The sequence below is a fragment of the Talpa occidentalis genome, unplaced genomic scaffold, assembly GCF_014898055.3.
Source record: "Talpa occidentalis isolate TD23 unplaced genomic scaffold, MPIMG_talOcc4v2.1 talOcc4.7, whole genome shotgun sequence".
NCBI lineage: Eukaryota > Metazoa > Chordata > Mammalia > Eulipotyphla > Talpidae > Talpa > Talpa occidentalis.
This window is the reverse complement of record NW_023605083.1, coordinates 6409770-6430625: the sequence shown is the minus strand read 5'-3', so window position 1 is coordinate 6430625 and position 20856 is coordinate 6409770. Positions and strand designations below refer to the sequence as shown.

Below are 20856 nucleotides of genomic sequence, written 5' to 3'. Positions count from 1 at the left end.
TTCCTGCCCCCTCAGGGAGGTTCCTATGGGATCTGCTGCCCACCCTCCTCCTGCACAACCACTGAACCCTCAGGGGAAAGGGGGAACCCCCTGGGGCCTGACCCTGCAGGAGAGGCACTCTGAGCGACCCCAGCAGGACAGTGGTGCAGGGGGACAGTGGGGGGTGCGGGGCCTGCCCTGGACTCTCCTGTGTGCTTCACTTCTGGAGTGACTGACTGCCAGCCTGTGGCTGGGAAACCCTCTCCCAACCCCTACGATGCCCCCATGCTCCCTGGGCCTCAGCTCCCGGGGCGGCTACCTTTCCACCTTCCCAGGACACAAGGTCTCAGCAAGCATTGCCGCGTCACCAGTGAGAGGGAGCTCCTTACCGTGTCTCCTCAGAAACCCCCAAACACTAAGAAGGTTTAAAACGCCGAGGGCAGAAAGCCTGACAAAGGTGGAGGGGTCTTGGCCAGCAGAGAGCTGCCTGCTGGCATTCCGTGGGCACTGCTGAGCGCAGGGACCCTGCATCTGCACAGTGGCGGGAGAAGCCGCGGAGAGAAGGGGTGTGCAGACGGGTGTGCAGAGGCCCTGGGGATCGGGGGGACTGTGGCTCGGGGTGTGACTTCGAGAGGAGGGCACTCAGGCAGGGAGGAGGAGGGTGGAGGCAGGGGCGGCAGTGTGGGCACACACGCACTTCCGGGCCCCTCAGTCTATCAGCGCTCGTAGGACGACCACCATAGACTGAGAGGCCCGATGATGGTCAAAACTTGAGGGCCCTTGGTGTGGAAGGAGCAGCAGTTCAAAGAAACTCTGTCTCTGCCTCTGGAGTTACCTCTACCCGTGCAACCTCGGAGGCCTGACCTCTGACCCCTGACCCCTGATCTGAAAGGACTGGAGGTGCTCCAGGCACCGTGTGCCCACCTAGCTCCAGATTGGGGCAGGGTCAGGAGTCAGAGTGCTCTGCGGGGTTCATGGTGGCTCCCGGCCTGCATGGGGCAGTCAGTCAGTGGCAGGACTGAGAAGGGAGTGGGAAGCTCCTCTCGGACCTTGGGTGGCACCTGGTCCGGCTCCGGAGAAGGCCCATGGCCCGTGAGGATTGTCTCTTCGCTGGCTGCAGGGGAGCAGGCGGCGCAGGTGCCTGGCCCTCTAGTTGTGCGAAGTGTGGGCGCCTGCGTAAGGTTATTTGGGGCTTTTCTCTTCCTCTCTGGGGACGTGTCCCCCTTCCCTGCCCAGCCTCCGGGCAGCTGCGGAAGGTGGCAGGCCCCTGAGCCAGTGCAGGCTCCAGCCGCAGAGTCTGTGCGGCTGGCAGCTGCTCGGCTTCTGGAGCAGGGAGGCAGGTTTCCTCCTCCCTGCCCCAGAGCAAGGCGCGAGCGTAGCCTTACGTGAGCCCTGGGCTCGCCTGGCCGCCAGAGAGGACGCGTCCACGTGGCTCTTCATCCCTTACCCCGTCCTCCTGCTTGTCCGCCGTCTGCCTTTGCTGCTCATCCTTCTTCGGACTGAATTGCTCCGCCACTTACATCCCAGAGAAGTGGGAGCAGCAAGCACCGTCCTTGCCCGGGGGACCCCTAACCAGGCTCCTAACACATTGCTCCATCGTCCTAAACCGCCGTAAACCAGCAAACCCTCACACCTGGGGTGAGCCCCCCACGCTGGGCCTGGCCCTGCTCTGGCCCGAGGGAGGATCTCAGCCGGCCCCCCGGGCCCCTCGTCTGCGGAGCCGTCACGCAGGGAGAGCCCCCACGCCGCGCACATCGTCCAGGGCAACCTGTGGACGAGCCACGGGGTCCAGCGTGGCATCAGAGCTTTATGGTCCGCAGCGAGTGTGTCTTGGGAAGGATGTGCTGGCACAGGCTGCTGCGGCGGGCGGGGTGGTGTGTGGGGGGGACTTTCTCCCTGTGCCGTGGGCGGCGCCAACTGGGGGCCGTGGTGGGTGAGGGCTGTGGGACAGAACAGCAGGCTGACACCCTTTCCGGGGCTTGTGCGTGTTGGGGCGCCACCCTTCTCGCATGCGCTAAAACCCAGCAGCCCGCCCATGATGCCCTGAGTGGCCCCAAGTCAGCAGGGAGGCCGGTCAGCCCCGCGGCCCGCTGCTCTGCTCTGCGCCATATGCCCTCGCAGGCCTCCTCCTGGGACAGGCAGCTTGCGAACCCCCCGAGCCACGACGGGGTCAAACCCAGGCGGTCTGACTCCACAGCCTTGTGCCTGCAGCCCAGACCATCCCCGAGCCGGCGGCCTGGGGGGCCGAGGTCTGGCTCAGGTGGGAGCACAGTCAGGAACGCGCAGCTGCCCAACGCTCCTGGCCCCCGGCCTCGTCCTGTCCACACCAGCCCTCAGAGGCCTGACTCCCCGGTGGGCCCTGGGAAGAGGGCACTAGGCCCTTCTTTGCACCCATAACTCTTGCGCGCCCGCCTGCCTGCTATTGAGGGGAGGTGCTGTCCGGCCAGGCGCTGCCTCACCCCCTGCGCCCCTCGTGCTCGCCCGCTCCAGCCTCCCACCCACTCACCGCCCCTTCGTGGCTCAAGTCCCTGAACATCAGTGGTGTCTGCAAGTCATTTTTTTCTTTCTTCTTCTGCAGCAATGGACGGTGTGCCTTTCATGATTTCAGAGAAGTTCTCCTGCATTCCGGAAAGTGTAAGTGTGGCTGGTCGCTCTTGCCTTCTGCACCTCCCCGGCCCCTCGCCTCGATTTCCAGAGCCCATGGGTGTCCGACGGCCTCACTCTCCCTGCCCCCAGCCCCTCCGTGGAGCTGTTTCTGCCCCGTGTCCGGCCCCATTAGAAGCTCAGCCCTGGGGGACCGGAAGTGGGAGGTGGTCGCGTGTCCCCCACCCCAGCGGGGCTTCTCTCCTTTCAGCCGGGATGGTCCATGGGACCCGCCTCACTGGTTGAGAGTATTCTTGGTTTCTCAGCTCAGCTTTTTTTAAATGTGTTTTTTTTTTTTTTTTTAAAGATTGATTTATTTATTTATACAAGCACTGGGTACAGTCAGAAGCGCGGGAGGGTGAGAGAATTCACCAGAGCCAGAGCGGGGAGCAGAGCAGGCAGAAGGACCGAAGTACACTGCTGAGGGGAGCAGCGGGTGGCAGGAGAGGTCTGCGTGCCATGGGGACCCTCCTCCGGTGGCCGGGGAGCAGCCGGGGATTGAACCGGTGCTGCAGAGGCTGCGGGCAGCTTCGCAACCCAGCGCTCAACCTCTGCGCCACCGGGGACCCGGCCCTCTCAGCTCAGCTTAATCTCCTTGTCCCTCTTGGTTTTTTAATGACGCAGCGACCTACAGGAAGGCGGCTGCCTCATTTTCCCTTTGCCGTTGTTGCACCTTCTGACAACCACAGCCTGTGCTCCACGGCCCTGCGGGTGCCATGTGCCTGGGGGAGGGGTTCTCCCGCTCACGGCAGGCAGCACGGACCCCTCGGTGCCCACGAGCAAACCTAGGATGGGCCGGCCCTGAGCTTTCTTTAGTGACAGGATCTGGGTGAACTGACTGGGCCCAAGGGTCAGAACGGTGAGGGGCACCCACCACAGCAGCTGTAGGGGACAGTGGGCCGCGGCCCTGGGCACTCCTGGGACGCTTCCCTGGCTGCTCAGGCCTGGTCCATATGGGCTCAGCAACTTGTTTCTGGGTGTGTGGGTTTTTTGTTTTTTTTTAAATCCTCACAGCTGAAGTTAGTTTTGAGTAATGAATAAACGTGAAGGCCCCAGTTTGGGTCCAGCTACAGAATCCTTCAGTGTTTTTCTTGGATCCAGCTTAAACCACCCGGCTTGCGATTTGACCTGCTCTGTAGTTTCCATTTTCATGAAATATAATAGGCCTCCTCTGAGCCTTTCTGGTAAGCAGCTTAATCTTGAAAAATGCTTGTGACGTGACATGCCGAGCGTGAGTAACTTCGGCCCACTCAACTCGCCGCGTTGCCATGGCGACGCAGGGCCCCCACCCGGGCTGCCAGGCCCTGCACACCAGCTCCAGTCGGGAAAGTTTAGTGGGGCCGTTAGCGCCTGTCGATGCGGCAGCTGGACCTCCACCGGGCCCCGGCCGAGGGCAGGCGGCCCGCTCGCGGGGCGCGATGGTGGTGGGAGAGAGCCATGCTGTTTTGCGGCTGCCTCACAGGCCCGGGAGCCGAGTGCCTAACTCGGTGGCCCTGTCCCAAGATCACCCTCCGGATGTGCCGCTGCCGACTCTGCAAGGCCTCCGGGCACCGGCAGTCGGGCCAAGCCCAGTGCCAGGGTCTCCCGCCTTCCTCCTCTCATCCTCCAGCCCCAGCTTCTGGACAGGAGAGGAGATACTGGAATGACCGCACCTGCTGCTGGCCGCGTGCGAGGTGCTGATCCGGTTGTGAATCCAGGTCCTTGGATTCCAGAGCCGGCCTCCTGTTCCCAGCCCCATGGGAAATCCCTCTTGGCCCAGCCCAGCCCCGCCCCTCAGCAGACTGGGGTTCACCTGTGCATCCCAGCCACCAGCTGCTGGCCTGGGCTCCCCGACACCGCGCTGGTACCCCTCCTGGGAATCCAGAGCATTAGCAGGCCCAGCAGGGACCTGGACCAGGGCCTTCTCCCCCAGCTTGTCAGCCCAGGCCCCCGGGGCCTCCAGCTGATGCTACCTGTATCTGATTGTTTTCACGCCGTCTGTTGAGAAGCCAGCATTTTCATAGCAAGGTTCCCACCTTTATGAAATCGTAGAAACACCCATTAACTTGCCATGTTATCATTTTCACCACCATTGATTTCTGAAACGATAATTGATGGGCAGTTAGTCATTCCTCTAACCTTGCATTTTCTAAGGCCTGGACTTCCCCCAGCTCCTTCCCTGGATACCAAGGAGCCCTGGAGGAGTGACTCACGGCAGTTAGGGGGGCCTCTGGGGAAGCTTGGGCACCCCGTCCCCACAGCTGCAGGAGGAGCGCGGGGGAGGGGCAGGAGGGCGGGGGGCAGCGCCGTCCCAGGTGGCCGTGGCCTGGGCGTGCGTCTAGGGGGCAGGTCGGGCGGGGCCTGCCCTACAGGGGTCAGGCCTCATGGCTGCGGCTCTTGTGCTGAGCGTCTCCCTCACCACAGTCACCCCGGGGGGCGGCACGCTGTGTAGTCCACGCAAGGGCCTAGGGACGTCTTCAGCCTTTTCACGAGGACGCGCGCTGTGTTTCAGATGCAGCCCTTCGACCTCCTGGGAATCACCATCAAGTCTCTGGCAGAAATTGAAAAAGAGGTAAGCAGGCTGCCCGGAGAGGCCCACTCCCCCCCACCCCCCACACCCCGTGCCATGGCGGTCTGCTCCCCGCGCCGAGGGGCCCCTTCCGAGGAAAACACCTCCGGGTCCCTGGGCTGGGTCCTCAGCAGCTCGCTTCTCCCGGGTCTGTTCCTCCCAGTCAGGTGTGAGCAGCGTCTCCCTCCCCAGCCAGGCGCTGCGGGCGACAGGACAGTCCTGCCTCCTTGCAGAAACTTGTCTTGGGTGAAAGCAAGCGTGGGGCTTTGGGGCGCGGCATCGACTCGCTTTCCTCCTCTGCTTTGTGATTGGCGCCGGTGGGTTTGGGAACGGTCCGACTGGGAGGGGGGCTCAGGAGACACCCCAGTAGTGATGGCGGAGTCAGGCCCCGTTCGGCAGCCTGGCTCCAGGTACTCTGGATGTTTTCCTAAGAAAGAAGAAAGAGCGGCAAGGTTGGGGCGCAAGGCCGGTCACGGGGCCAGCGGGAGGGCCCGGCCCCCGCGGCCTCTCCCCGGTACAGAGCTTGTTAAGCAGCCGCGCGCTCGCAGCCGGCTCTCCTCTGAGAGGGACATTTGTCTCCAAGATGGAAATGGTAGAACCATTTCAATATTCTCAGCTCCTTTGGGTTTTCCCTCGTGTACCAGGCGGCGCGCGCGGGCGGCATTATTGAAAGATGGCTGAAATCAAGGAAAATTGAATCAATGTAGTGCAACAAATTTCAAAAGCTGTCACAGCAGAAACAAGACAGAAAAGTCGCCCTTTGTCTTTGATTTTGCGTAAATCATAAAGCCCACCTGATCGTCATCTGGGGGCGCGGGCAGGGCTGGCTGGCTGCTCCCTTAGAAACACGCCTGCGCCCGGAATGCGTGCCACCGTTCTCGCAGGCAGGGCGGCCGGGGAGGCCCAGCGGGCGTGTGAGGAGGGCCCGAGAGCAGCCTGCTGTGGCTGCAGGTGCCCTGGGGAGGGTGGACGAGGCCAGACAGACAGACTTGTGCCGCGCTCCACCAACGACCAGGGGCAAGTCACGCCCCTCTCTGTTCGCAGCGGGGATGACGCTGGCACCCACGGGTGGGCAGGTCGTCCACGAAGGCCTCACGAGCAGGTGTGAAAGTGCCGGCAGATCTAACGCCCCGTAGGGGTGTGTGTGTGGGGGGGGTGCTGGACAAGGGGGCAGCATTCCGAATGTCTCCCCTCCCCGTCCTTGGTTGGGAACTCACCTGGGCCCCAACCGTAGCCCTGTTTATTCCAGCACCTGCTGTGCACTCAGCTCTGGGTCCCGGGCTTTACCCAGGATCGCTGGCTCTCACCCCAAGCTGACCTCTTGGGGGTCCTGGTCCCCGTTTCGTGGGGTGGAAACCGAGGCTCGGGAGCCCCTTGCCCACAACAGGACCAAGACCGCCCCCCCCCCCAGGTCCCCCCACTGTGACTTCGCCTGTGACTCTGTTGCCATCTAAGGGGGGTAAGGAGGGCTGGTGGGGACAGTGGGGTGTGGAAAGCCAGTTGGTTGCCCCTGGCTCTGACCCTGGCTGGGCCTCCAAGATCCAGGATGGGGTGAAGTGGGTGAGGGGCGCAGTGTGGAGCCCAGGGCGTGCAATAGAAACGCCGTAAACCCGGTTCTCTTCCCCATCCTCGGGTCTGAAACCTGACCTAGAAACCTGTTCCATGGGAACCGCTGTCCTGATGTTGGGGTGCTCAGGACTGGCTCCGAGCCAGCCCCAGCCCCTCACCAGGCGGGAGCCAGCCTCCAGCCCTGCCCAGGCTGGAATCTTGGTCCTTCCACTTCCTCTTTCTGAGCTGCCATTTCCTCTTCTGTAAATTCAGGGGCAAAATAAAAATGCTTACGCCCTAGCATTTATGGGGTTCAGCTGAGACAGTCGGTCAATGGCTTTGCATGGTGCCTGCCAGGGGCCTCTGCCCCGGGAGTTAGCAGCTGCCATCCTAGGGCCACGCTGGCTGTTAGGGGTCTCCCCAGCCCAGGTGGGGAGTGATTAGGGAGCCCCCCAGTGCTGCCGCTAGCCGCCTCCGGCCCAGCAAGCCCAGCTCTGTTTCCTGTTCCATGATGGGCTGAGAGGCAGGTTCCGTTCTCAGCTGAAGGAGATAAAATCGAGTGACGGTGCCGCCTACGCCATTGCAGGCGCCCTGTGAGGAGGGTGCTTCTCCTTTAACCGGAGGGACATTCCAGTGGCACCTGCCACCCCCCCACCCCGCGCCCCACCCAGGGAGACCCAGCCCCTCCTGCAGCGGCGCCCAGGACCTTGCAACAAACTTGCAGGTGCTCCTCGAGCTGCCGGCGCTGTCTCCCCGGAGTCGCAGGCCAGGAGCAGCCGTGGCCAGGTTCTGCCCAGGTGGCCGTGTCCCCTGGTCAGCGCCCCTCTGCTGCTCCTTTTTGAGTGGCTACACTGGGGAGGGGGCAAGGGCGGCCTGGGGGCTCGAAGCCTCACTGGGGCTCTGCCCTCTGTAAACCGGCTGCCCCTGGTAAGCCGGGGTGCGGCTAAGCCAGACCCCCTCCCTCCAAAACAGGCGGGGGGCGGCCTCTGGGTTCAGGGGCAGCAGAGGGTCCCCTTCCATGCTCCCACTGGCCCCTCTGGAGCCCCGGCTCTGGAGGCGGCTTCCTGCTGGCAGGCAACTTCCCCGCACCCCACCCCTCTGCCGCTGTGGGGACAGTGGGGGGGCCCCAGCTGTAATGGAGGCAGCGGCTCTGAGTCCGCCTGTCCAGACTGGGCAGCTTTGCTTTCCCACCAGCTTCACTCCCCTGTCTGGGGGGTGTTTCTGGTTGGAAGCCTGTGCCCTGTCACCCCCATTTGACCTTGGGGACAGGTCACCCCACGAATGAAACCCCATCACCCTCCAGCTTGTGGTCAGGGACAAAGGAAGCAAATAGCAGCCTAGGAGAGCTGCCCCCCCATCGGGCCCTGCAGTGGACCCAGCCCCCCAAGTTCAAGAATTGCCTAAAGCCAGTACTGGCAGATGGAGAGAGGAGGTGTGGCCCCAGCCGTGGGTGAGCGACCTCCCCTGCAGCCCCCCAGAACCCAGCAAACTCGAGGGAGAGTGACTCAGGCCCTGGCAGCAGGGAGAGAAAACGAGCTGGGGGGAGGGGGCAGAGCCTCCCACCACGCGGGTGCTTAGATACGGGGTTGGCGCCCGGCCGTGTGCTGTGTAGACAATGGAGACCTCGTGGTGTAGCTGGGAGGGCAGTTTACTGCCGGGGTTTGAAGCCAGGGCAAGTTTCCCTGGCTTCCCTGGCACCCCCCCAAGTGGGAGTGGGGGGTGCTGGTGGGGGTCTGCTTCCAGGGGGACTCCCCAGCCCCTTGGGTGGGCGCAGCACTGGGCAGGTGCCGGGAAGCAGAAGGTCGTGATTAAAACCACAGAACATGCTCTGGAACAGATGAAACAGTAGCATGGAAAGACTGAACCTCTCACCCCAAAGGAACGCTCCTCAGCCGTGTGGGCTGTTGGGAGACCAGGAAGCCGGGGTGAAGAAACTCTCAGCAGGCGGTGCCCCCTCTTTCGGGGCAGGACCCGCTTCCTGCGGCCCCTCCTTCTGGCCTAGTCACACCAGCGTCTGGTGTCTGTCCCAAAGCAGGGACCTGGCCCTGTCAATGAGGGTAGCTGCGTCCGAGTCAGGAGAAGATGAGTTTTGCTCACCTGCCCCCAGCCTGGAAGCAAGTGGGTCTGCCTAGGCTGGGGGGGCTTTCTGGCTGGGGCCTGTCCCCTCCCAGGGACACCCCTAGGCTGCGTGACCCCAGGGGCAGGGTCCCGGGGAAGCCCGATTGCTCCCCCACCCGAGCCAAACAAAAGCTGCTCTGTTGTGGAGCGGGAAGGAGTAATTTCGCAACCGACCCGTGATGAAGCGTCTTCTCTCAGAGCGAGAAGATGGGCATATAAATATTCCCTGCCTCTGCCGCTCTTTATTTCCCTTGTAAGCAGTCACCCCATTTCTCCAGCTGATGGATTCCCCCTCGCAGGCTGGGTGGGAGCTCCCCAGCTCGCAGATCAGGCGGCTCCTTCTATATAAAATACCCCCGTCCTGTGTCTCGGCCTGTTGATCCTCGCGGCCTGCCAGGCCGTCGCGGTCTCCGGTCTCAGGAACGAGGGTCAGGAGCCGGGGCCTGGACTGTGGACTTTCTGTCACCTGCGCGGAGGCGGCGGCCCTGAAACAGGAGCCACCGGCCCCCTGGCCCCCCCGATGTTCACCTGCCCGTCAGGGAGCTCCACACACACAAACGCGGCCGCGAAGGCGGTGTGGCCAACAGCCTCCATTTTCACTCGGCATTAAAGCTGAAAGACAAGGGAGAGTCTAATTAGGAAAGGGACGAGCTAATATTAATCACTCCCTTAAAATTGACAAGGGAGGCAGTTCATTTAACCACTTAATTGCTACAGGTTTTTATGGGCTGCTGTTTGCAGACGTATTTAATGAAGAAGTTATAAATCTAAGGGAGCTTAAAAATTTAATTTTATACCTAAATATTTTCCTTGTTCTCGTGTTTGTAGTCAATCCTCAGAGTGTAGTCACGTGGAATGGTCTTTAAATGAACATATTTGCTAACTGGCGTGATTTCAGTTTTTAAAACATTGGTTCCAGCAATTAGGCATTTTTTTCAGTTCCCAAATGACTAGAGAAATTCGTCTTGATTATAATTGCTCTTAGCCACGCATATCTAATTTGTGTCTTTTTAAGTGTTAATTAGTAAACAGTTTGAGCTGACATCTTTATGTGTTTGTGTGTTGAAAAATGGGGCTTATTGCTTATTTAGCTTGGGGCCCATTCCGCCAGCATTTACGTCACGACATTGAGGTGAAATTAATGGAAACACACTTGGCAGCGAGAGGTGAAAAGAATTTTTGAATTCAACTTGTGGACATGCACCTTGCAAGGGCTTCTGCGGGCGCCTTCAAGGATACCTGCTTGGAGGGGGTTGGGGACCAGCATGTGGTGGGAAGAAAGGAAGGCAGAAAATTTTTGTATCAGTAATGAAATGGCAGCGTCCCAATTTTATAAAAGCAGAATGCTCGTATCCCAGCACAATTGTTCATTCTTTCTACTTTTTGGAAAGCTCTCATTGTGCCTATTAATGCTAAAGGATTTGGTAGCGGGCGATGTGGCAACATGTGCGGTCCCTGTGCGCCACCTCGTGGTCAGGCTGTGAACTGCAACAGGAGATAAGGCGCCTGCTCCATTCTTGTGACCGTCTATGGGGTCACCATCCAGAATCCTAATCTCCCTTTACTTTTCAGCCAGGAGGCTGATATTGTGGGGGGAAAGAAACCTGCTTCGTTTATTAAAAAGCTAAATAAACAGTAGTTAATGCGTTTCCCCCTTTTCACACGGCTCAGGCGCACAGAGCTGCCCCCCTGGTTCTTACAAAGCCAGGGCAGGTAGCTGCGCTCACTGCAGCTCAGGGAGATACAAAGACACCAAATGAATTCATGTTGCGGGTGGCCGGTGGCCGTTCTGGAGGCGAGAAGGTGTTAGGTTCTTCTGACATGCGGGAAGTAGCCTGCCCCCCACGCCTCCAGAGCCGGATGCCAGCTGAGGGAACGCTGTTTTATGCCCCAAACATGATTCGCGCCTCCCCATAAATTGTCGCCCATGGCCGTGGTAGTTTGTCATCTTAAGCAACTACCCTGCCAATCAGAACCGAGTTTTTAATAATTTAGTGTTTTCCCCCTAGGTGCAAAGATTGCACACGTTTATTAACAGGCAGACATTACAGAGAGCTGCATAGGGGAAGGTGGGAGTCCACCCGCCCCTCTACCCTGCGTCCCCTAACCCCACACCCCCCCACCCCGCTTCACACCCACGTCCCCCAGCCCCCGTGCGGTGCTCAGCCTCCAGTGCACCTTGCACTCCCTCCCACCTCCACCTCGTCCTTAACAGCGCCTCCTGTGCCCTTTATGATTATGCCGACCTTGATTAAAGGGACCCACTATTGATTGACTTAGGAGTTGTTCCCAATTATGCGTTTAATATTACAGGCTGCCAGATATTTCCTGGTACATGTGTGTTTGCTCCCTGGTACACGTGTCGTTGCTCCCCTGGGTCAAAGATGCTGCCGTTTCGCCTTCCAAAAAGGGGCGTGCTGTTAACCCACCAAGGGGACCCATTTCCCATCTCCTCGCTCTTGCTCGGGTGGGCGGTGGACAGCTTTCATGTCTGTTGGCTCTTGTAAGTCTTTTGTGAACCTCTTCTGTTTGTACCCTTTGCCCAACTTCTATTACTTAGCTTTTTGTGCTTTTTTTATATGCTTGGCCATATATTCAGATACATGCCCTCCCTATAACTGGTGTCTTTTCGACTTGTTAATAATATGTTCTGCTGCACGATAGCTTTACATTTTTCCTGGGCAATTCTGTCTTTGTTTTAATGTTTTGTTTTGTTTTTTTGGCTTCAGGTCATTCTTAGAAGTTTATCAAAATAGTCACTCCTATTTTTGCCTACTCCTGTATTTTAATATGTTAAGATAGTCCAACTACTTAATCCATTTGACATTTGTTAGAACCAGCTTTATTTTATCCTACAATGTTAGTTGTCTTAATGTTAATTTCTTCAATTTTAAATGCTACCTTATCATATAGAGCCAGTGGTTAGTGGATCAGTGGACATTCCTCTTGAGTGTCTATTCTCATTCTATTTTTATATCATTCTATTTTTATATCATTACCATACTGTTTTGAATCTTATAGCTTTATAATAAGCTTTAATATAGGATACAGTTGTCTAATTATATTCATATGAGTACTTTTCCAGCTGAACTTTAGAATCTTTTTTGGGGGAGAGGGAGGGGGTACCAACACTTCGTCCTGTATTGTCATTGTAACTGCCTTGCACATGTGGATTAAGAGCAGAAGCAGTCAGAATTTTAGGTGAAATCTCTGCGTCCCTCAGTGGAGTAGAACTGTGTTCTTTGTAGAAATCCTGCACATTTCTTTTCAGGTCATTGCTGGGTGTTTTATGTTTTCATGGCTCTTGTGAATGGGATCTTTTCTTCCATTATATTTCCTGTCATTTATATATCACAAAGCTGTTGACTTTTGCATTCTATTTTTGGAGCTGGCTCTTGCTCTCTCTGACTGCTTTTATTGTTTTGGACAGTTTTTCAGTTGCTTTTCTCTGGTTTCCCAGCAGGCGGGGCAAACGCCAATGCTAAGCCTCCTCGGGCATCCATCCCTCACGCCTCCTCCTGGCCCCTCCCGAGGGGGTGCAGGGGATCTCCTGTCTTCTCTGTGTTTTCAGTGGAAGTTTGTGGCGTCGGTACTCACCTATAATGCTGCATTTTAGCTTTCCACAGAGAGAGACATGGTTTTTCTTTATTAGGTTAAAGAATTAACCAGGTATCTCTGTTTTCCTAAACATATTTTATCAGGAGTATATGGTGGCTTTTGAGAAATGTCTTTTAGTCCTCCCTGAGATGATCACATTTTCCTTTGTGGTCCTATTAGCCCAGCAGATTCCATTAATAGAGTTCCTGATCCTAAGAGGCCAAGTTGCCCCTGGCTACCCCCGACCGGGCTTCCCCCATGGCCCATCCCATAAATGAGAGAACCCGGCTGAGCCATGAAGCTGAGAGGAGCTGATGTCTGGTCAGCAGAACCCCCTGCCTGGGTCGCCATGGTGAGCGGGGCACCAGTGCATGCCAAAAAGTTGAGCATGTGGGCTTCCTGCATAACAGAATTTTTCTGTCCTTATGGTTTTGGAAACATCCACCGCCCCCCACCCCCAGAGCTTTACGGTCATCCGTCCCCAAATTGGACTCTAAGATAATTACCTGGCAGGCAAGGACAAAATGAATATAAAGACGAGAAGGAATGGGTGGGGAGGGCCTCTGCCCAGCGTGGCCTCGCTGCTCCTCACTGTCCACCCAGACGCCTGTGCACAGGGCAATATTGTTTTCAATACTTTTTACAAATAACCTAGAAGGGGGAAATACAAAAGCCCCCTTTTCAGGTGACTTCTGGCATGCTGACCAGTGCCCCACGGCTATACAGACTCACGTGTGGCTTTGATTCTGCAGCAAAGGCATCAGCAGTGGTCAGCCCCACCCAGAAACCCATGCAGGACAGACAGTCCTGACACACGTGCCCACAGGGCCCCGGTGAAGGAGGGAAAGACACGTCCTGTGTCCTCATCACTCACCCAGCAAGCTCCATTCACCACAAAATGAGCTCCTCTCCCCCATTTTCTGTAAAATGCACAGCTTACTCGGTCTTTCATTTTCCCACTTTTGTGGTCACAGGCCCGAAAAATACTAGTAACTTTCTTACTTTGTTTCCATCATTGCACAAAATGCAAAATCAGTGATAAAATAGCAGTTGGCCCTCTCTCTGCCTGGCCGGGCAGTATATAGGGAATGGTGGGGACTGCGGCACACTGGAAAGCACCTGCCTCCACCCACCTTTGCAAGGCTGATGCTCACTGTGCAGGAGTGAAAGTCCAGAATTGCCATGTCAGGATTGAAGTTCCAGAATTGCCATGTCCTATTGAGGGAAAAAAAAAAAGGAAAATGTCATTTTATGAAATCTCTAACTTTTCCATGTTTATAGCTGTTTTTTAAACACCACCAGCCAACATGTGAGCCTCCAGCTTACACAGGGTCCAATAAGAGGCACACAGATCATACCTGGCCTAGTAATTCCCACCTCCATCGGTGGATGTGGAAAAACACCTTCCCTGCCTGAGCTAATACCATGGCACCGGGGCCGTGGCGCCGCACTCAGAGGGCCTTGGGGACTCAGAGGAGCCAGGGCTACTGACTCACAGCTGCTTCCACAGATGGAAACCACAGAGACCTGAGTGCCAGCACCTGCCTGCTCTCCTTTGCACTGGGCTGTGTCCAGAGCCTGCTCTGCCCCTTTGCGCTCCCCACCCCACCCCACCCCTCTCCCCTCCATCCCTCTGCTCTGGGCCTTGAGCTCCACCTGGAACAGCAGGGTGCCCACACTCCACCCTGCTCTGCACTCAGTGAGGGGCCCACAGGTTTGTGGTTCCTTCTCCGCAGGGGGGGAGCCCTTCTCAGAACAAGGGCCTCCCAGCTGCCTTACAGGACAGGTAGGGCTTGGCCAGAGGGAGCAACGTTGTGAGGGGCGGCATGGTGCCAGGCCGCACACTTGGGAACAGTTCTTGGCTGCCTGGCAGGGAGGTTGGGGACAGCAGCCCTGGGAAAGGCCTCGGAAACCAAACCCTGACTCTGGGAGGCTCAGGCTGCTCCCCAGGGAGGAGATGTGGGTGTCCCTCCACTTGAGTCCGAGGGGGAAGGTTTAGCCCTCCTCTCCCGGGTGTCCCTGGACTAGAGCGGGAAAGCGGGGGGGGGGGGGGGGGGGGGGGGGGGGGGGGGGGGGGCCAGGGGGGCAGGTGGAACTGGGTGCCTCTTCATGGAAAGGGGCGGGGGGAGGCTTGGGATCCCAGGGCCTCCAGCTTTCCCATGTCTGCGCGAGCACCACCTGAATGCGAAGGGTCCTGTGGGGGGCACAGGACAACTGAGACAGTGTCACGTCCTCAGGCTTGCCCAGCCCCTCGGGCCTCAAACTCCACTCCTGCAGCAGAGGCGGCTGCCAGAGCTGACATTCCGCAGGGACAGAGGCCCCAGAGGGAGGGCTGGCTGGGGAGGTGGGGCCTCGCAGCCCTCCCCCTCTGTCAGAACCCTCCATGACTGCCCCCTCCCCTTCAGCGTCAACCCCCTCACCTGCCCGCACCCCTCCAGCCTGTTTCTGCCCACCCTTCTGCCCACACAGTGCCACTGTCCACTCACTGGCTCGCATCTCTCTGCCCCCCTCACCTCCGAACTGCACCCTTGTGCAAGGTGGGTGCAGACCCTTGCCTGGGCCTCAGCTCCTGTCTGCAAAGCTGGGGTCTTACCCTGCTCTTCACATCTGGAGCCTGTGATTCTTTTGGTCTTTTCTGCATCCAGGGCTGGGGCGGTGGGTAGGCTTGCCTTCTTTTCTTGCAATGCTATGGTAAAAAAAGTTTTCAGGCAGTGAGAACCTGTCTGTTAAAATCACGGGGGGGGGGGCATTTAAAAAAAAACCGCAGAGGCCTGTGCAGCAGGTGAGTTAGGAGGACCCACCAGCCCTGAACCCCCACCCAGGGTTCAGAGCCTTGATGCTGATGCCTCAGGGAGACGGACTTTCGGACTTTCGCACCCTCCAGGTGCTGTCACGCCTTGTCTTAGATGATTGTCACCGCACCCCAGGGAGGGAGCCCGGGCCGAGGCATGGGGGTCGGTCACCCCCCTTTTACCAGCTGGGCTGGGGCTAAAGTGGCTTCAGCCACGTGCAGCCGGAATCGCGTGGGCAGCTCCCACTGGCGCGACACCGGCCTCACCGTGGCCCCGGGCCCTGGACAGCGGATGCGCGCGGTGGTCCGAGCGGGTCTGTTGCGGGTCACGGCGGCGCCCCCACCCCCAACCCCCCCCCACACCCCCACCCCCAACCCCACCCCCACCCCCCCAGGGGCTGGGCCCGGCCTCGGGCTCCTCCTCCCGCGTCCGGCCGCGTGGTGGCGGCCTGTGCCCGCCAGGGGGCGCTGCGGCCCGGCCGGGCTCGGCTCCGCCGACCCAAATGCTTTTTAATTGAAAAATTTTTTAATTCAAAAGGGATTTGCTGTTTGTACTCGAGCGCAGGTTTTCCTTACGCGGGAGACTAATGTCTTCAGTAAACAGATCCGGGCCCAAATCCACCTTCAAAGGTACTCGCTGTTTGCCCACGGGGGCGAGGGGCTCCAGAAGGGCGTCTCTCCGGCAAACACGGGCCGCGATCCCGCGGAGGGGCGGCTGTGGGGGCCCCGCCGCAGCCTGAGGGGGATTAAGTCGGGGGCGTATGCTGACATTTCATTTGGGGAGAATGAACTGCAGCCCTACTGAGAGGTAGGGGTAACGCTTTTTCCAGCCAAGATAATCTAAAAAGGGAGAATCCCAGAGGCAGGGCTGGGGGGACAGCAGCCTGCACCAGGGAGCCCCGAGCCGCCCCAGGGGCCCTGGTGTCGTCAGGCTGTCTGTCGGGAAAAGGCCGTGTCCGTGAGATTTCTCCCTGCCCCCAGCCGCACCCCACCCTGCCGGAGGAGCAGGCGGGTCATCCCCCAGAGAGCGTGTGCCCACTCACGTCAGGGCGCTGCCCAGGCGGGAAGGTTCTGCACCCACCATTTGCAGCACCCCCTGCCATCAGAAGGCATCTTTCCCCTGGCTCACCCCTCAGTCTCCCACTTGCAGACCTGGCCCCAGGTCTCTGGGGGCTCCCTGCAGCCATCTGGCCCTCCACACAGCCACCTGCCTGCAACAGAGCCAGCCACTGCCCCCACCCCTGCGCCCGGCAGTGCCACTGCTGGGCCTGGCATTGGGGCGGCTCCCTCCTTTGAGAGGTGCCCCACCTCTGCTGCTGCCCCAGGTGCGACCTCAGAGTGGCCAAAATGAGGTTGCCCCAGGGCCCCACGGTCTTGGCCCCTCTCCTGACTGCCCGTTTCCATCTACATCCACTCCTGGGCCGGCCATTAGGCCGCAGAGGAGTCTCGGCTGGCCCCCAGCCAGCAGCACCATCACCTGGGGCTTGGGTGAAAATGCAGATCCTCACGGTGCCCCCAGCCTTACTGAGTGAGTCTGCATTTCGGTGGGACCCGAGGAGAGAAACCCGTATCCCTTGCCCTGGGTGCCACCCTCTCCTGCCCCTAAGGGGGGTTTGCGCTCCCCTGTCCACTGAGCACCTCTTCCTCACCTGTGCCCTCCAAGAACTGCGGTCACCAGGTGTGTTTAACAGCCATGGCTCCAGCTCCCGCAGCCCCAGGCACTGCCGCCCCCGGGGCCCATCGGCAGGGCTGGCTCTCTGCCCCCTGCCCCCAGGAGCACAGGCCCCCCTCCACCTTCCGAGCCTGTGTGATTCTCTTGAAATAGTCCCGTGCCTGTCACTGCAGCTGCCCTGCCCCGCAAGCACTTCCCTGGCTCCCCCAGAGGGTGCCTCCATGAATGTCCCCAGGGTGCCCGCATCCCTCCCCGGCCCCCAGGCCCAGCAGCACCCAGCCCTGGGAGGACGTGGCGGCGGCTGGCGAGGGGCCGCGCTGCTGTGATGTGCCCGAGCGGCCGCCAGGTGGCGGTGTTGTCCCAGACTTGGCCCCCAGCCGCCCTGAGCAGCTGCGGCATCCGGGGCCAGCCTCCCGGGAGTGCCCCGCAGTGGCCTGCGTGCCGGTCCCCGGAGAGGACTCGGAGTGCGGGTGGGGGGCCTAGATGGACTGTAGTGAGCGCGCGTGTGCCTGGTGCGGGTGGACCCGTCACCTCCGGGCTCTGCCATCCGCCCTCGGCCTGGGAGTCCAGTCACCGCGCTTTAGAGAGGCGCTCGCTGAGGTTCAGAGGGTCCCGCCTCGCCCACAGCTGGCCACGGCCATCCTGGGCCTGTCTGCGGCTCAGGAGGCCTCCAGGGCGGTGGGCAGGGGGCCGCTCCTACACCGGGCAGCCGCGTGGCCCGTGGGCTCGGGGGCGAGGGACCATTAGGTCGGTGGCTGTGGGCTTTGAGCAGAATCACCGTGAAAGTGGGTCCCCCCCAAAAGAGGCCAAAGCAGAGCCGTGGGTGAGCTCAGCAGGGGACAGTCAGGGCAGAGCCGTCGGAGGACCATCCCAGCGGGGGGGGGCGGGAGCGCTGGGCACCCACCCCCTGCACGGGCAGAGGTGCCGTCCGCCTGTGGACACTCCGCGAGGCGCCGTCGGGGCGGGCCCGGGGCCGGGGAGGGGTCCTCGCAGGCGTCCCTCTGACCGTGCCTTTGTCCCCCCGCAGTACGAGTACAGCTTCCGGACAGAGCAGAGCGCCGCCGCCAGGCTCCCGCCCAGCCCCACCCGGTGCCAGCAGATCCCCCAGTCCTGAGGGGCCCGCGCCAGCCTCGGGGAGAAGACGCATCTGCCCTGACTACTGAGCGCCCCGCGCCCTCCACACCGCCTGCCAGGGCCGTCCGGGGGGCGCTGAGCTGTCACATCCCGGCCATCACCTGCCTGACGTGACGCCCCCGCCCCCCGGGGGCCATTGTTCCTAATCGTGACTAATCTGCGTGCTGCAGCGCCAGCACCCCTAACCTGTCTGTGTGCTGACCAGTTGTCCCCGCGGGGGCCGCCTCCTGACGCCGCTGGCCCCCTTGCTCCTGACTGTCACCCGCCCCTCAGGCGTGACCTTCCTTCTGGAAGGCTCCAGGGCGGTGGAGGAGCCGGTCCCTTGCTGACCGCGTCGCCGAGGGGCCCTCGTGCGCTCCCCCCCACTGTGAACGCCTCGGGACTTGTCCCGCAAACACTGGACCAGCTGAGGTGGGGAGCGGCCCTTGGTGGGCCCCGCCTCCCGGCCGAGAAGGTTGGGGCTCCTTCTCCCACAAAGGGCTCGGCCCGTTGTCCACGTGCCAACAGCAGCTGCACCTGCCGCGGCCCGGAGACCACAGACCTCGGGGCAGGGGGCCTGGACGTGCGGCCACGGCTTCAGCTGGGCCGTGTCTGGGGCCTCTGCCTGTGGGGACGGTTGTTTCAGAAGCGCCCCCGACCCCGGGAATCGGCCACAGCCGCGGTGTCAGCCCCCAGGGGCCGTGAGCCGGCCCTCCTCGCCCGCCACTGTCACCTCGGCTCCAGCGCACCTGCCGCCAGGACCGAGGGCGCCGTCCCTGCGGCGGCGTGTCCTCGTGCCCGAGGCCTTGGTTGGCGCTGGGAGCGCGAGGGTTGGATGTGTGTCTGGGGGGGGGGAGCGGCACCCCTGCCAGGAAGGCTGGGCCTGAAGGCCCCCCCACACCCTCTGGCATGGGCCAGCCCGGGCTGCCTGCGGGGGGCGCTGTTCACCGCTGTGGGGCGGCGGGAAATACCTCACGCCCCGCATCCGTCTGCAGGGCCCGACCCCGCCCTCCCCGCGCGGCTCCTGGCGGGGTAACACTCACCCCTTCCCCTTCCCGGGGCTGCGCCTGCCAGGGTGCCTTCTCGCCTGCCCGAGCCATCGCCGTGGGGACGGGCGGCTCCTGCCCTGTGAGGGCCTCTGCGGGCTTGGGGCTCCCCCCACCCGGGACTGGGGCTTCCCCAGGTGAGCGGGCCCCACGCCCCCCCTGAGCAGGCTGGAGCCCCGGGACCCGTGTCTGCTGCTGCTCATGGCTGGTCCAAAACCAAGCGACTCGGAGCCCACAGAGGTGCTGTCCAGCAGAGCTGGGGTCCCGCCGCGCCCCCTTGGGCGTCCTGCTGTGCCTCTGGGGCCGGGCGCAAGAAGGCAGAGCCCAGGGAGGGGGTGTGGAGGGGGCCGGGCAGCCTGAGAGCAGGCAGGCCCCACACTGCGGGCTCCACAGCGCGGCTCGGGGAGAGGTGGGTGCCGCGGTAGATGCAGGCCCTGCACCCCCCAACCCCCCCCACCCCCGCCAGGGTGCGGGTGAGCAGGCGCACCTGTGTGGGAAGACCTTCCGCGTCTCCCCTTTCCGGGACGGTGCTTTTCCTCACAAGTCCTCTCTCTGGCCCTGTGGGCGGGAAGGACAGGCGCGCCTGGAAGTGAGCCGGCAGCGGCCCTGCCCCTCCGCCCCTCCTCAAGGCTGTCGGGGCTCCGTGCCCCGTCCGCTGCCTCTCGTCTCCTCCGGAAACTCGGCCTCCCGGGCCTCGGGGATGGCACAACGGCGAGGCGGCGGCGGCGCTCCAGCGGCACTAACGTACAGCAAGGCCTTTTCTCCCACCCGCGTCCGGGCGCCCGTAGCGGCCACTCGCCTCCAGGGAAGAGCTGGGGGTGGAGGGTGAGGAGCAGGTGAGACCCCAGCTTCCCGAGCGCCCAGTCAGAGGAGGGTTCCCCACCCACCGGCCGGCAGGAGGCACGTGGCAGTCAGAGGTGCTGATGCCGGTCACCCCGCTTTTCCACCTGCCGAGGGCTCCCGCGTGGCCGGGGCCATGCACACTGGGCACCGGCCACCCGCCAGGCACTAGGCTGGCACTGTAAGCACATCTCCTGTCGCCATCCCCCCCGCCCCCCGAACCACGCCAGCACCCAGCGTGGATGGTGACTTGCCCCTTTCCAGGGGAAGTGGCTGAGGCCTGTCCACGGGCACAGGCTGGTCCGTGGCAGGGGCCAGCCTGGGCCGAGCCACCCCCTCACAAGCACACGCCTCCCATGGACCTCCTGTTTCCAGGCCCTTCACAGACTCGCCAGCGGCCACCTATCCTGCCGGTGCTGGGGACACGGCCGCGCCGCCAGGCACCCCACCCCGGTTCTGGGGCCGCGGGCCGCCCTCCCATTTGCCAGCTGCAGGGGAGCCTGGGAGTGAGGGCAGGACGGGCCTAGTCCACAGCCGCGTGCCTGCCGTGCGCAAAGCCGAGCTCCGCCGGCCTGGCCGCTGTCCCCGTGCCAAGGCCTCGGCTGTGGCCGCGAGGGCTCGGGCAGCCCCGCGCACCCCCCTCAGAACAGCGTCCTGACCGCCTGTATTTATTTGAGGTGACTCTTGTTCTCGGCAGAGGGAGTTTCACTGTGTAACTGTCTTCTTAATATAATTTGTTAAAATAAATGTTCGTTTTAACCTCTTTCCCCGGTTTGCCGCCGTCTGTGAAGACGCCAGAGGCCGGTGTCCCTCAGGGCCGGCGTGGCGGGCGGCCCCGGGCCCCGGCACCCGACCTGCCGCCTTCCAGAAAGAGCCGGTGGGCGGCTGCGCGGCCTTTGCTTCAGACGCCCGGGTTCCCGGCCAGAAGACTTCAGGAGGGGGCCGTGGCCGGGTGTGCTCT

General features: G+C 61.2%; 1 protein-coding gene and 1 long non-coding RNA gene across 7 annotated transcripts in view; one reads left to right on the top strand and one right to left on the bottom strand.

Moving 5' to 3' along the window:
• Positions 1–19492, top strand: part of MVB12B (multivesicular body subunit 12B) — a 376259-nt gene extending 356767 nt beyond the window's left edge. For all 6 annotated transcript variants that reach the window (XM_054689327.1, XM_054689326.1, XM_037493016.2 and 3 more), the window contains 3 exons: positions 2558–2613; positions 5114–5173; positions 17924–19492. In XM_054689327.1, coding sequence (XP_054545302.1) covers positions 2558–2613; positions 5114–5173; positions 17924–18010 — 203 coding nt within the window. In that variant the 3' untranslated portion in view covers positions 18011–19492. The remainder of the gene's footprint in view (positions 1–2557; positions 2614–5113; positions 5174–17923) is intronic.
• On the bottom strand, positions 4429–6571 carry LOC119231280 (uncharacterized). The gene is made up of 4 exons (XR_005121898.1): positions 6388–6571; positions 5275–5597; positions 5021–5152; positions 4429–4700 (listed from the first exon to the last, which is right to left on the bottom strand). It is a non-coding gene; the product is annotated as an uncharacterized LOC119231280 (long non-coding RNA).
• Positions 19493–20856: the final 1364 nt, after the last annotated feature.